Consider the following 14,192-nt stretch of genomic DNA (forward strand, 5'->3'; position numbering starts at 1 on the left):
CTAGGAGTTGGGTCATCTAGACCCACTAGACAGTGCGCTGAACCTTTTCTCTTCAATGATTTGTGATCTTCACTGGTGTCCATGGATTACATGAAATCTTTCCACCTTTATCCACCTTTGTCATGGTAGGGAGAACACGTCAATGTAAGGGTGGGGTCATAACAAGGGTGGAAAAAGCTTCATAAATGTAACTAATCTAGTTGTAGTCTGACCTACACAGGGATCTTGCTCAGGTCACGGGTCCCGTTTTGAAAAAATATGAGGTGGTGTGTTAGAGTCTCATTTGTTTGATCTCCTTTTTTTTAGAATAGTCTTCTCAGTGCTCAGCAGTTTTTTCTGGTTTACTGGTGACGTTTGCATCCAAGCTGGTTGTCTTTAGCCTCAAACATTGAAGGCCCACCAGAATAGGTTGGTACTATTTTGAATATCAAAGAAGTTACATCCAACAAAGTTTCCTATGATCACTTGCTGTTTGTGATCATCATGACATGATTTGATTCGTATCATAAATAGTGGTTTCCAAAACGATTCCTAGTCGACATTGGCTCATTTTGAATGATCCGATTCTCTGAACTAAAATGGATCCAGATCATCTTTATCCAAAACTTCAACCAGTGAGACTCAGACACAAATTCCTGCTACTGAACAGTGAAGTTTTCCAGATTATTGGATTTTTTCAAGATCATCAAGTGTAAATGAAATATGTGTCCAAACAAACAAGTAAACAAGAATGAATGTTAAATCAATTCACATTTTAGTTTCCCACTGTTGTTTTTTCACATCAGGTCGATTTAATTATCAACTTGCCTCAAAAAGAGATAAATCGATTCATCAATTAAGCCTATTAATCCCTACTGAATATTGATATATATATATATTTTTTTTTTTTTGTAAAAATGTTGAACCTGTTTCAAAATTGTTTCCCATAGACTCACCTTCTCATCTGTATAGAATAAAATATTTAGTCCTTGTGCACTGTGTCACCATTTTTATTAAATAATATTGTTTTCACATTTGAATAATAGATTGTCAAAGATCTGTGGGCCGATCCCCGGCCTGGACCTCATATCCGCTCCCGTGTCATTATTCGTGGCAGCACAACGCATTAATGTCTGGAAACAATTCCGGTCATAAGCTTTAATAAACCTGTTTTCAAACTTACCAAAACATCAAAGAAAACTTTTCATTTCAATGCAAAGCAAAACATAAAATGTAAATATTGTTTTTTAAAACAACCACCGGGCTTGATATTCTAATGGTACCACAATTTGTAATAGATGCAGTAATCTATGGAATAAAATAGTTTTATACATAAAGACTGAAATGATGTTCAGCCCCGCCCACAACACCAAAGACTTAATGTGCAGTTTTACATTTTATTTCAGTTCATTCACCTTTTCACTGAGAACATTTATTTCCTTTATGAATCTGAGTTCAAGATTCAAACTCAGGAGAGATTTGGCTTCATGTAAATAGAATAATATTAGATCCGTCCCTATGAGAAAACATACATGTTGTATCTCTACTGTAAAACTACACAGAGATGTTATGAAAACTGCTTAAAATAACCCAAAATATGAAGAATAAGTCTTTAAAAAAATAAACCTCCAGCAGCAGAATAAAATAAATGCTTTGTTATTTTCAGAAAAAAACTTCAAACGCTTAATACCTGCTAAAAAAAAAGCTGTTAGACAAGCTTAAAAATCTGGCTAATAAGTAAAATGCTTTCACACAAGCAGCTGAATGATTTAATTTTACAAAAAGAGCTCATGTCAATTATAACTGAGAGTTTAAACTACTTTATCTACATACCAGTGATATAATACAAGACTTATGACCTGTTATGAAGATATGTACATGTATGATTTGAGCAACATCAGCAGCAGAAATGATCAAACCGACGGCTGAGGCAGCAACTGCAGCAAACCTGTGTTTCAAGGACTTCCCTTTGATTGTTTTTTCAATTCATTTTTTTTAAGTTTGGATTTTCTGCTTTTTTCAGGCTTTGCAGCAAAAAATAAATAAATAAGAATTAAAAAAAAATAATTCAAACTTCTCCTGCAATGTAAGTCACCACATCCCATAATAGGTAGTTCTCTACAGGAACCAATTTGTCCTCAGACTGAATATCTACCAGAAAAACAAATATCTAAATAAGTTAATTTCACCTTTGGACTTTCTCAACTATTTATTTACATTTTATGAAGACTTTCTAATCTATTATGTAAATTCATTAATATCTAAAGCTTTGCTTTTTGTAAATTAACAGTGCATTTTCAATACAGACGGTAGGAATTTATGTGTGTCAGTGAATATTTTTTACATGTGATTCTCTAAACTGCACATTTTTTTGGGAGGGGGTGTATGTTCTCTTTATTTTCTCTTTTTTAAATGAGTTTTCCTGGATCAGTGACTGTGGTTTAATCAAAGACCTTGACAGTTGCCACCGGAAAGAGAAATGTGTTGTTTTTGTTCTGCATCATTCTGCCGGAAAACGCATCAGATCCTGATACATCAGAACTCTGCGCGCATCCTTTGGACCCCCGGCTCTTTTTCACTCGATGATGATGATGATGATGATGACCATCAGACCCAGGCGTGCACGCTGCCCATCCAGTCCAAAAGCTTCACTCTGTACCGGGCCCGCATGAGAGGTTGGATGTAAAGCAGCAGCCGAAACCTTCGCATCAGCCCGCAGAAGACGGCAGCTGCCACCACCACCAGCGGAGACATCATGACCAGCCCCAGGATGATGAGGGCGGAGCAGCTGTTGTCATCCAGGTAGTGGCAGATGGCAGAGGAGGCATTGAGCACCTGCAAGGGCAAATACAGAAGGTGGCGGAAGGGGGGGGGAGAGAAAAGTGCTCAACAGGATGTGAGGACGTTGTTGATTCAACTTAAACGCAGCCAGGAGGCAGACAGGTGTGGTGTGCTCATGGGGAGAGACATTTGCTTGGGGCTCGGGGCTCCAGCTGAGCCGGCCGAGAACATCCAGAAACGGGTAAAGAAGATGAAACAAAACAGGAGTAAATGCAAAGAGAAAAGAGCAGAGAGGTGGAAGTGTGGTTTGGAGCTGACACCTGCGCTCTCTGCCAAACTCTCAAACACACTCAGACACTTGAAGTGATTTGGTCGCGTCACAGGACCTTTTGTTCAACGATTTCCTATTATAAGCTTTCTCTGGATCAATGCTGCCTCCTACACGTGCACCATAGCAACAGTGGGGTTGAAAACGCAGCGTCCTCTGAGGTTGGCTTTTGCCTACCACATTTTCCTCCCTGATGTTGTGTCACAGTTGGGTGCTGTGGCCAAAACAGACACCCTCAGTGAGTCTGTCACGCTGTGTGCACGTCGTGAGATAAAACTCTGATTTTGTCTCTCCATTCTGGTCACGTTACATGGATGTAGTGATAACTGGGATGCATGACAAAAACTGCACCAGAAACAGGGAGGATGACTTCACCTGTCATGTAGGAGCAGGTCTGCAAAGTCTCTGGGCTTATGTTCTGACAGAACCGGGACTCATCAGCCTTTGGTTTGAAGATTGTCTGCCTGTTGTGCGACTCGAACGGACTGCAGCTTTCTGACAGACTAATTACAGGAAACTTCTGCTGAAAGAGTGTATCTAAGCGTGTTTCTACTCCCCATGAAAGGCAGTTAGTTCAAACACGGGACGGTATCAGTAAGCTCATGGGAGGCTCACCTGGTGCACGTTCCAACACACCAAAGGCTTGCTGAGCATGTGCCAGCTCTAACCATGCGCAATCCTCCCATCTTCCACAGATGACATGGGTTCATACTTGCCTGAACTTCCAGCTGAGGAACACATGATAGAGAGCACAGAAACAGAGCAGATTCCTCCGTGTAAATGGTTTGTGAACATACTTTGGCTAAATATTTGGGCGGGCCAGGGCAAATGTGGTGTTGATATTGGAGCGATCCAGAAGTAAACACAACCTCTGAGGCAACCAGATGTTAACACCATGGTAATGTTCTACCTTTTAAAACGTTCCTGCTTCAGTGCAAACATCTGTTTCTTTAGCACGAGATCTGTCGTCAACTCTCAAGCTGCCAAAGGTCTGGTCAAAATCTGGGTTTCTGTGTTTATTGATGACCTTAGGACTGTTGCTCAGCCTCAACATCCCCACACCAACCTGTTTTGGCTCGGCACATTTCTTCAGGAGACCATTCTGAACCACTGATATCAGTACAGTGGTGAAAAGCCAAACTGACCTTCATGAGCAGTACAATGGGGTGTGGTGAAATAAGTTGTGTGCTATGCTGCCACTGACTGAGTGACTCCTCCCCGCTGGCGTTCCACACAGGAAGTACCCGCTGGCTCTAAGAAGCTAAAAATCCCATTGACTTCTATAGAGAAATAAACAGCTGTTACTCAGTCATTCTATTTGCCAGAATGACTGTTCTTGCTTTTTTAAAACATTTTATTGCTAATCCTAATTTCATTCATCTTTTTTTCTTTTCTTTCATTTTCTACAGTTTTGTCCCTTTCTGGGTCACGGGGCTGCTGGAGCCTATCCCTGCCACTCACGGGCGAAGATAGGAGGAACCCCTGGACAGGTCGCCAGTCTGTCGCAGGGTCACACATATCACGCACCCATTCGCGCTCACATTCACACCTATGGACAATTTAGAGTTGCCAATTAACCTATGAAGCATGTTTTTGAACGGTGGGAGGAAGCCACACATACACATAGAGAACATGTTAACTCCACACAGAAAGGTCCCCCATTGATTTTCCGTTTCAGGTCCCCCAGCCGGGACTTGAACCGGGCGCCGACCACTGTTCCACCGTGCCCTAATCCAAATTTTGTTTTCATAAAAGTTTCAAGTTACAAACTGACCAATCAGATGGTTCAGTAGAAGTATGTGGTCTTATGTTGTTATGTCTTATGGGTTTCAGCCGTCCAACAACCTCACTCAGTCCACAGTTTTTCAAAATAGAGATATTATCTGTTCTAGGCCAGGGGTCGGCAACCCAAAATGTTGAAAGAGCCAAATTGGACGAAAAAAACAAAAAACAAATATGTCTGGAGCTGCAAAATATTAAAAGTCCTCTTTAAGCCTGATAATGAAGGCACCACATGCAATATGTATCTATATTAGCTATATTAGCCTACTATCAAAATGACTAAGTTGCTACAAATACATAATGAGCATTATTAACGATTAAATGTTTATTTGCCCTGCAGTGCATTCTGCGGAGAACGACGCGTCACGTGACTGCTCTGTTGTGGAAGTTTAACTTCATTACAATATTAAAGAATTATGTTTCATTGCTTTGATAAAATTAAAGAAATGTAATAAAGAAATCCGATTTGTGATGTCATTTTTATTTTGAGGATTCGAACAAAAAAACAATAAAAAACAATAAAATGGAACGTGCTTGACAGTCAGCTTGAGCTCGAATGACAGAACAGCTTCAAGCATTTGCGGCGCCTGCAGACTTTCATTCAGCTCGTTTAGATGGCTTCTCACAGTCACATCCACCAAAAAGTGCAGCTTTTAGAGCCACTCAGTATCCTCTAGTTGGGTGTAGTTCAGGTCTTTGCTTTTCAGGAATGTTTTCACGTGTTCTAAACAGACGACAAAGTGACGCAAATGTCACCTCTGGACAGCCATCGGACTATGTTGTGTAGCAGGAGAACAAAATATTTCCTTTCAACTTCATCAAGCAATGCACGGAACTGACGGTGGTTCCATTTCCATCAGCCACCTGCCTAGCGGTCCGTAAAAGTAAAAAAAAAAAAAAAAAGCCCTGCTGGTAGAAACGTGTGTCGCAGGCTATGACGCAAATTTTCGTTGACAGAAATGTTGAAATGTAATATTGTAGTGGCGGTCATGTTCATTTTAGGTCTGTTAGCAGCAGGGGATTGTGGGATGTGGGATGATGATCTTATTAGGGCTCAGCAGGAGCGTTTCTGTTTGCCCACGTTTCTTTTCATATGGCAGTTTTGTTGTTCCACCTTAGTTCATTCTTCCTGTTATGTTGTTTCTTTATGTTGCACCATGAGTGTGGGAGGGAGAGAGGTTGATGACCCCTGTGTAATGTTCAATGTGGTCTGTGTTCAAAATAAATGGGCTTGATATGCCGGAAAGAGGCTGCACACTCGGTTGCTCTTTTTGCCTCCTCCTCTCTCAGACTGCTCGGTGTGTGGGACACGGGCAGTACTCTAGCGCAGCCAGTTGATTGACAGCTCAACAGTTTTGACAGCTTGGCTTCCGATTCGTCCGCAGCAAGTGACATACCTGCTGGGCGTTACAATATTTATTCTACACATTCTTACAGCATTGGAAAATGTTAAGAATGATTGTGTCTTGTTTGTCCTCCTACAGAAACCATATTTTTTTTTTTTTTTTTTTTTTTTTTTTTAACTTGTCCTGTCCAACAGCTAGGCAAACAGATGAAAGCTGAGGGCCTCTTGTGTTGGACATATTTTATTTTAACAAGAGGGGTTATTCATCTTCAGACAAACCAAAGGTATGTCTGAATAAACCCCTTTTGTAATTGAGGCCAAACTTTATTAATTTCAATCATGTTTGAAAATCTTTGGTGTTGGACCGGACGGAAAAGGAAAGAGGGGAAGAAGAGAGAGGGACGTTAGAGAGAGGGGGGGGTAGGAGGGTGATAATAGGAGGGGAAGGGGGGTAAGACCATGAAGCAGCATAGAGCAGACAGGTTTACTGGTTGTTTATCGTTACGGTACGGTTCAAATGTAGTACAAAAAGGGCGGGGCCTGTTCACACACACTCAAATATTATCAACACACCTGCTAGCCGCAAAAATGTCCACATGTCAACATGCACACAAAACAGATAGTGTTCACGAACGCATACCTATGCCTTTAAACCAACTAGTGTGAAATATTTCATTCATTCAATCATGCAAACTATTAGTGCAAAGGTGGGCTAACACCTGTGCTCAGGTGAGTGTTTATGTTCTTCTAAAATGGATGGTGGAATGTGAAAAGAAGGAGGAGGAGCGCCCAGCCACCCCCACACCCAGACCCCCGCCGCAGCAGCAGCGGCAGCCGGAATTCCCCCAACGCCACACGGGAACAGGCAGGGAACAACCGCCCCCCGGGCGACCAAGACCGCCACCCAGGCCAGGGCCAGCAGGACCGCCGCGAGGCCCCCAGAGCCAGAGAGCAGGGAGGCGCAGAGGGAAAGAGAGCGCCGCCCCAGCCCAGCCAGGAAAGCAGCCCCCCGCCGCGCTGGAAGAGCCCAACGCAGGGCCCCACCGGAGAGGGACGCCCACAGCCCCAGACGAGCACAGAAACCATATTAAAACAAAAAATATGTTTCTCTCCCCCATCTTTTTACATTTTCAAACATTTTTGAAAATGCTCCAGGGAGCCACTAGGGTAGCGCTAAAGAGCCACATGCAGCTCCTGAGCCGCGGGTTGCCAACCCCCGTTCTATGGTCATCAAGGGAAAAGTTATTTGATTATGTGCAAAAGTCCCAAGTCTGTTGTAATGTATTGACTATGCTTTACATTTAAAATGTATTAAGTGCAAAATTCCTGGCTTTGGGCCTCTCTTGCATGGGTTTAGCTTTATCCCATAGATGGCAGCACTAGTTATCCAATATGACAGCGCCCCTGTTTAATTCAAGAAGGGCCCAAGTCCAGAGACTTTAGTTTGCTAGTCCTCTGAAATGATAAAAGTGAGGTGCTTCATATTATAGCATTTGTAAGTTATGAACTGGTGCTAAATCTGGGTGAAGTATTAATCATTTGGTGTAGCCTCCCTTTAAGCTATGCAATTAAAATCATTTCCTGGAAAAACAAACCTCTTGGACTTGGGCCCCTTTTGAACTAACCGATTCAACCTGAGAGAGTGGTTGCAGTAGAAACGGTGACTCCGACCGACTCGGACAATCGTTGCTTACAGACATTGTCTGGCTCCAACATGGCGGCATCCATATCACGAAAAAAATGGCGACCGAACGACTTAATTTTACTGGAGCCGGAAGCAAGCTGCTATCCGTGGGTGATGTCACACTCGCTTCGTACAGTTCTCAGATACAGTCAATGGTGAAACCCCCAACTTCTACAATTTATCAAGATGCTCAAGGATTTGGGTTGTGAAGGACAGCAAAGTTGCTTTACATTTCAGGATAACGTTAAGATAAAGCAACGTTGAGGTACATGAAGGTTTAGTTTGTGAACAATGGACGAGCTGACCAAATATATCGGGAAGTGTTTTTACTGGCCAGGTGTCTGCTGAAAAATCCTGAGTCTTGTTTGTGCTTCAGACAGTGTGAGTTTAATTAAAGTAATTCATCTGTATTTGTACATTTGAGCTGTAGACCAGCACTGAACAAGAGTGATTTCCCAATGATGAGCAAAAGTAGAGGAGCCCAGGATGCTTTCTCCCTTGTGCTATCATGTAGGGTCCGGATGACCCCACATGATAGCAAAAGGGTTAGAACAGCTTCCAGTACTTGGTTTTTCCATCTGCTCTTCCTTTCATCAAATCCATCGGCTTGTTTGTGTTGTGCTGAATATGTCTTTTGTGATTATTCAAGCTTCAACAAGACAGCAGGCCATCAAAACACTCCAACACTGCTACTACCTATTTTTGACCAACTTGAACAAGAAACACGAACCCCAGTCCTGAAACGTGTTGCTTTATGAAGATTGAGAAAAACAGTTCTGTGCAGACAATTACAACCACAAAATGGATTCACTTTAAGCAATCAGTAACTTTGCAAATCCCAGTGATAAATTGTCTTGAACTGTGTTATTACATTGATTCAGAAAACATCTGGTTCTAACATGGACTTGACAGGGATGGAAATGAGTCTCAGATTAGCAGAGGGACTACATGTTCTACTTAGAAACCATTAATTTATTCAGTAATACCCCTCATGTTCTCCTTTTTGTGTGTTAACAATAACAAGTATTGAATGTTGCTGCACAGCAAAATGCAGGGAAACCTTTCCTTTGTCTCCAGTTTCGCCCTGTTCTGAGTCTGCAGCAGATGTGGACCGCTCTGCCTCTGTCTGCAGCTTCTACGGCGTAAATGTGCAACAAGACTGAAGAAAAACATCAGTGACCACAAACCACAGATTTCTGACTAAAAGAAGCGCAATGATGCAGAAATACAGAAAAACAAAACAATGTTTTTGTTGTCTAAATGTTAAAAAAAAAAGTTATTTCTCTAAAATAAAGAAAATGTGTTTCTGATCAGTTAATACCTTTTCCTGCACTTTCTCTTCCACTTTTGCTTCATTAGATAGAGGAAGCAGATGCAACAGTAAAATGAACATCATTTGCTCATCTTCTCATCTCAAAAGTATTCATTTTGAATTACTGTGTGATTGCATCTCCTCCCTGTCAGTAGGAAAACCAGCACAGAACCAATGTGGCATCGCAGGGAAACACTTCCCTAGGCAGCATTTCATGGCATGAGGAAGCTGAGTGTAATGTTATTGATATTATCAGCATGTTACAATGCATAAGCTGTGGGAGCACCAAAACAAGACTGGGGGTAAATACTATCGTGTGAGATGACTTTCTACAAAGAAAGTTGCTGCACAGATAGTCAGATCTGACTGTTTGCAGTTCAAGAAGAAAAGCTTTGGTCTGATTTTTGGACGTCAGTTCAGTTCTTTTCTTTAGGTTTGTCCCCGTACTGCAACCAAACCCGACGACTCACCCTGGAGTGGCAGAGGAAACCTGCGTACAGCAGCAGCGCCGCCGGCAGCAGCACCACCGCGAACACGGCGACCAGCAGCAGCAGGCTGGCAGAGACGACACACACGTTCCAGAGGACGACCACCGCCCCACAAGCCAGGCAGCCACACCTGCCCCTCCGGCTGCCCCATGCACTGCCCTCGCTGTGAGCCACAGGGGGGGGCAGCATCTTCACCCGGTCTCCCATCCAGAACTCCTCCTCTTTCTCGTCCTCAGCTGAAGCCCCATCATCCAGGTCCACATCCACTCCACACATCCTGAAGACACGGGAGGATTAGCAGCTGTTTAAAACTCTTCTGATTTTCCAAATGCAATTTGTTATGCAAACACTGTTGCCACATTAAAAATTCAAAACCCAAAACAAACATGTCTCTCATTTTTATTCAACCTTTTGTTTTATTCTGGAGGAAACATTCCTTATCACTTCCCTAAGTATTCTAAAGGGGCAAACCCGTCAGATCTCAATGAAAATCTTGTTTTTCTTTACAAACTGTGACTAAAAAGCGGCTGAAACTCGTGGACTGGAGGTGTTTGCGGGTCTTACCTGTGAGCAGAGTCCTGGTCGGGTCTGTGGTTCGGTTGTGGTCGCGGTGGAGCTTTGGATTCGTGAGCAAACGGCAGCAGCGGAGCAGACTCCTGCGTCCTGAACCCTGCGCAGCAGAACTGATGCCGCCGTCCGTCAGCATCCTCCGCGCGTCTGCGCGCGCGAGCAAGCGCAAGCGCTGCGTCCCCAGAGAGCGCGCTCGTGAACTGTTTGACAGCCTGAAAAAACGAACACTCTGTTTGGGAAGACAGGTCACACAGATTCAGGTGACACAAACCTGCGGGCTTTGGGTTCCTCTGCTGCTTCAAATGTGGGCAAAAGTTAGCTTTGGCTGCAGAAATGGCAATAATAAGAATTTTTTTATTTACTTTTATTTTCTTTATTTTTATCATGTACTTCAGCAGTCCTGGACTGCAAGGACCAGGTTGTTTGTGCAATTCCTGTTTGTTTTACTGCACCTTTGAGCCTAAATTTGGTCCCCAACACAAACTCACCAAAATTTGCAACCACCTATTAAAAGGGGGAAATGATTTTTCTTTATTTCGTTTTCTTTTTTTTTTGGACCATGAACACATTAATCAAAGTAAAGCTGCTGTGGACCATACTCTGAATTTCTACCTGCAGTACCCAAGACATGCAATCAACAGAAAACAACACAATGTGACATAATTACATAAAAGCTACAATCGTATTCAAATAAAAAAAACAAGACATAGAGACAAAGTGAACTCCCCCCACCCCTCCCAGCGAATGAAAAATAAAATCATAATAATGACATCACAGGTGGAGAAACCATCTACAAATTTATGAGGCAAAAATCTCCCATGTAGGAGTTTTCAAAAGGACGTTTTGAAACTATTATGGGATGGCAATCGGACCTGCAATTTGGCTGCAGTTTTGTGGCAAAGTGTGAAATTCGGTCTCGTTCACATCTTCTCACAGTTTGGGGAAGAAGAACTTTTGTCTTCACGACATAACATACAAATGCCACCAGCTTAAGTCTACAACCACAATCAAATTTTCATTGACCTTTGACCTTGTGATCACCCTGACATCTTGAATTGTAACTCCTCCTAGGAATTTTAATCTAGTACCTCCTAACTCTTCCAGCATCATTAAAAAAGATACTTGGGGGGGAAAAAGATTCTAGTTTTAGGAGTTGGATGTTTTACCTTGGTCAGCATGGCGAGCTCACAAATGTGGTGCTCCCCTCTTGCTGCACAATTGTTTTTACCAGAATGTTGGAAACATGTTCAGTTTTTTTACAATTGTTGACAGACTTAAATAAAAATTTCTCACAATCTGCAAAATTCTACTCTAATTCACCAAAAACCTCAGCAGATTTTCACAACATTCATTGTATCTTAGTTTATTCTAGTCCAGGGTTCCCCTTGAAAAAGAGGTTTAAAATCTCAATGGGACCCCCCCACCGGGTAAGTAAAGGTAAAGAAAAAAAACATGACACAAAATGTCAGCCTCACACTTTTTGCAAAACATCATTACACAGCAGTTTGTAAACTCTTTTTCACACCTCAGACACAGATACAGATTGTGAGGTGACTTGGTGTTCATTGCAAAGCCCCAATGACCACACTAATGAACAAAATGAATAACCACGTCCTCCAGGTTTGGATGCACATATGAAAATTCAGCACTCAGTTGTGCCATAATAGACAGCAGGTGAGTTCAACTGCCTTCAACAGAAGTGGGAGGAGCTAGAAGACTAAGAAGAAGAGTGGGAATGAGAGGACAGGAAGTGATAGAAGCGGAACAAAGAAGACCAAACTTGACTCAAGAAACGCAAAAAGGTGAACAACAAGAATCTTATTTATAAGGAAACAGCTTCAGCTGTTCTAAAACATATTTCCAAAATGCCTGCAGTTAAACATAGATGCTCCTCCAAACTGCTCAGACTGTCTTTCAGGTTTATAAATGACTTTTAAACAGAGGATGACTTTCAGGCCTTTTATAGGTCACTCGGAGATGATCCTTCTTGAAGAACTGAAAACAGAAGAACAGCAGGTTGTGGAACCGATAATAAACACATCAAATCATTTATTTCATTAGAATCCTCCAACAACCCAGACTCTATCTGTGTCCACCTTTACTAGCTTCAGAAAAAGACAGTAAGTAACTTAATCTGTTCTGATATCAGGAAATTTGAAGTAAACTTGGCATCAGCTACGTACAAAAACCTTATATTTCTTTCCTCCTCACATTACATCTGATTAAACTCAGAGCAAGTGGAAGTGATTGGCATGAAGTTAGCAGAACCAAACTGAGGGAGCTGAAGAGCTGAGGTCTGCTGGAGTTTGGCCATCTGAACAACGTTGTGATGCCTTACGGTGAGTTGGGATTTGTTGACAAATGTCCGTTTTGGAGTCTCCTCTCCTCACTTCATCCTTCAGCAGCCTGCAGTCTTCTTCAGCGGCGTGGCTGGGAGATAAGAGGATGATTGATTTGTTTTCCTGCACACGCAGACAGTCAACCTTTTTATTGTTCAGATTAAATTACCCAGAACAACAGGAAAAGATGGCTGGGGGGGTGAGGCAGAGCTGAGGGAAGAGACGTTGCCCAGACTCAGAAACCACATCAGGGGAATGAAGGCGACAGGAGATGAAAAACTACTATCTTTCACTTCCATCTGCTGGATCTGATGGGAACTTTTTAAAAGCCAATTTCCTTTTCCTGTTTGTGGTTTTCCAAGAGTGACTTTTATTTCAATAGATTTCTGTAACACCCCCCCCCCCCCCCCCCCCATGCCAAGCGGCGCCCTGGGTCTCATCACTCCGCCTCCAGCTGTTGTGTCACTCGCCACCCATCAACTGGACGTCCTCCTGGTTGCCATGGCAATTCTCAGTGCAGAGACGATTCGAACACTTCCCCGTAAGCTTTTGCGTGTAAATTTATACAAATTTGCACGTCACCTCATCATCATGTTTGCATATGTGGAGTGTCAAACTGTTAGAACTAACGGTAAAAAGTTTAACATATTTTAAAGATAAAATGTTCAAATTATTTGAAGCCTTTAAATTCAAAGCAGAAAATCACAAACAAACATGACGTATTTGGCAAAAGTACCTTAAAGTTGTTTAAAATACAATTGCTTAACAGCAGCACTTGTTTCCTGATGTTCTATTTTAACTCAGAACATCCTGAAATGTCCTTTCATTTCAACGACTAATTATTTTAGATGAATTTTCCCTTCAATCCTTTTCAGTTCAGCAAAATACAGGAAGAGAATCACAAAATCATGATTCATTCAATCACTTTTGTTAAATGTGAATGTGTGTAGTGTTGGGAGGATTGCTTGGAAAACACAAATGTTTTTAAGCAAAATATTTGAAAATTCTAGGACGACATGAAGTCTGGGCACGGTGGTGCAGTAGTTAGCGCTCTGGTCTCACAGCAAGAGTTTCATGTCCTGGCTGGGGGACCTGAACCAGAACATCAATGTGGAGTTTGCATGTTCTCTATGTGCATGTGTGGGTTTTCTCTGGGGACTCCGGCTTCCTCCCACCATCCAAAAACATGCTTCATAGGTTCATTGGTTACTCTAAATAGGTGTGATTGTGGCCCTGTGACAGACTGCGACCTGTCCAGCCTGCAAGTGGTTGGGATAGGCTCCAGCAGCCCTGTGACCCAGAAAGGGAACAAACGGATTAGAAGATGAATGAACATGAAGTCTGGAACACCAGCGACACATCAGATCCAGATCAGGTTTCTCATTTGGTTCTTGATCGTTCCTGATTTTAACATACAGATCATTTTTGGACTGAGCCTCAGAGGTTGTGGGTTCAAAACTGTTCTGTTGAAATGCACACATTTGGCCGATTCAGACCAAAGTAGCAGAAGGAACTCCTCTTAAGAGTCTGCAAACCAGGCTTCACACACAGCGGTCTGCTGTATGACTGTAACACAAGAGGCGG

The 14,192-nt window shown here is 42.4% G+C and overlaps 1 protein-coding gene across 1 annotated transcript; it reads right to left on the reverse strand.

Annotated features, from left to right (window-relative positions):
- Nucleotides 1-973: 973 nt before the first annotated feature.
- On the reverse strand, nucleotides 974-10,744 carry tmem88bl (transmembrane protein 88b-like). The gene is made up of 3 exons (XM_020702991.2): nucleotides 10,264-10,744; nucleotides 9,682-9,976; nucleotides 974-2,814 (listed from the first exon to the last, which is right to left on the reverse strand). The coding sequence occupies exons 1-3, from the start codon at nucleotides 10,653-10,655 to the stop codon at nucleotides 2,587-2,589; spliced, it is 915 nt and encodes a 304-aa protein (XP_020558650.2). The 5' UTR covers nucleotides 10,656-10,744; the 3' UTR covers nucleotides 974-2,586.
- Nucleotides 10,745-14,192: the final 3,448 nt, after the last annotated feature.

This window comes from Oryzias latipes, chromosome 5 (assembly GCF_053564925.1).
Source record: "Oryzias latipes strain Hd-rR chromosome 5, Olatipes_Hd-rR_3.1".
In the NCBI taxonomy this organism is placed as follows: domain Eukaryota; kingdom Metazoa; phylum Chordata; class Actinopteri; order Beloniformes; family Adrianichthyidae; genus Oryzias; species Oryzias latipes.

Bases quoted from the DNA above. Each gene is read 5' to 3' on its own strand.
- tmem88bl (XM_020702991.2), bottom strand. From the start codon at position 10,655: ATGATAAAAATAAAGAAAATAAAAGTAAATAAAAAAATTCTTATTATT. The intron at 9,977-10,263 runs GTAAGACCCGCA...CCGTGTCTTCAG, and splicing joins GACCAGGACTCTGCTCACAG to GATGTGTGGAGTGGATGTGG. The intron at 2,815-9,681 runs GTGAGTCGTCGG...TTGCCCTTGCAG, and splicing joins GTTTCCTCTGCCACTCCAGG to GTGCTCAATGCCTCCTCTGC.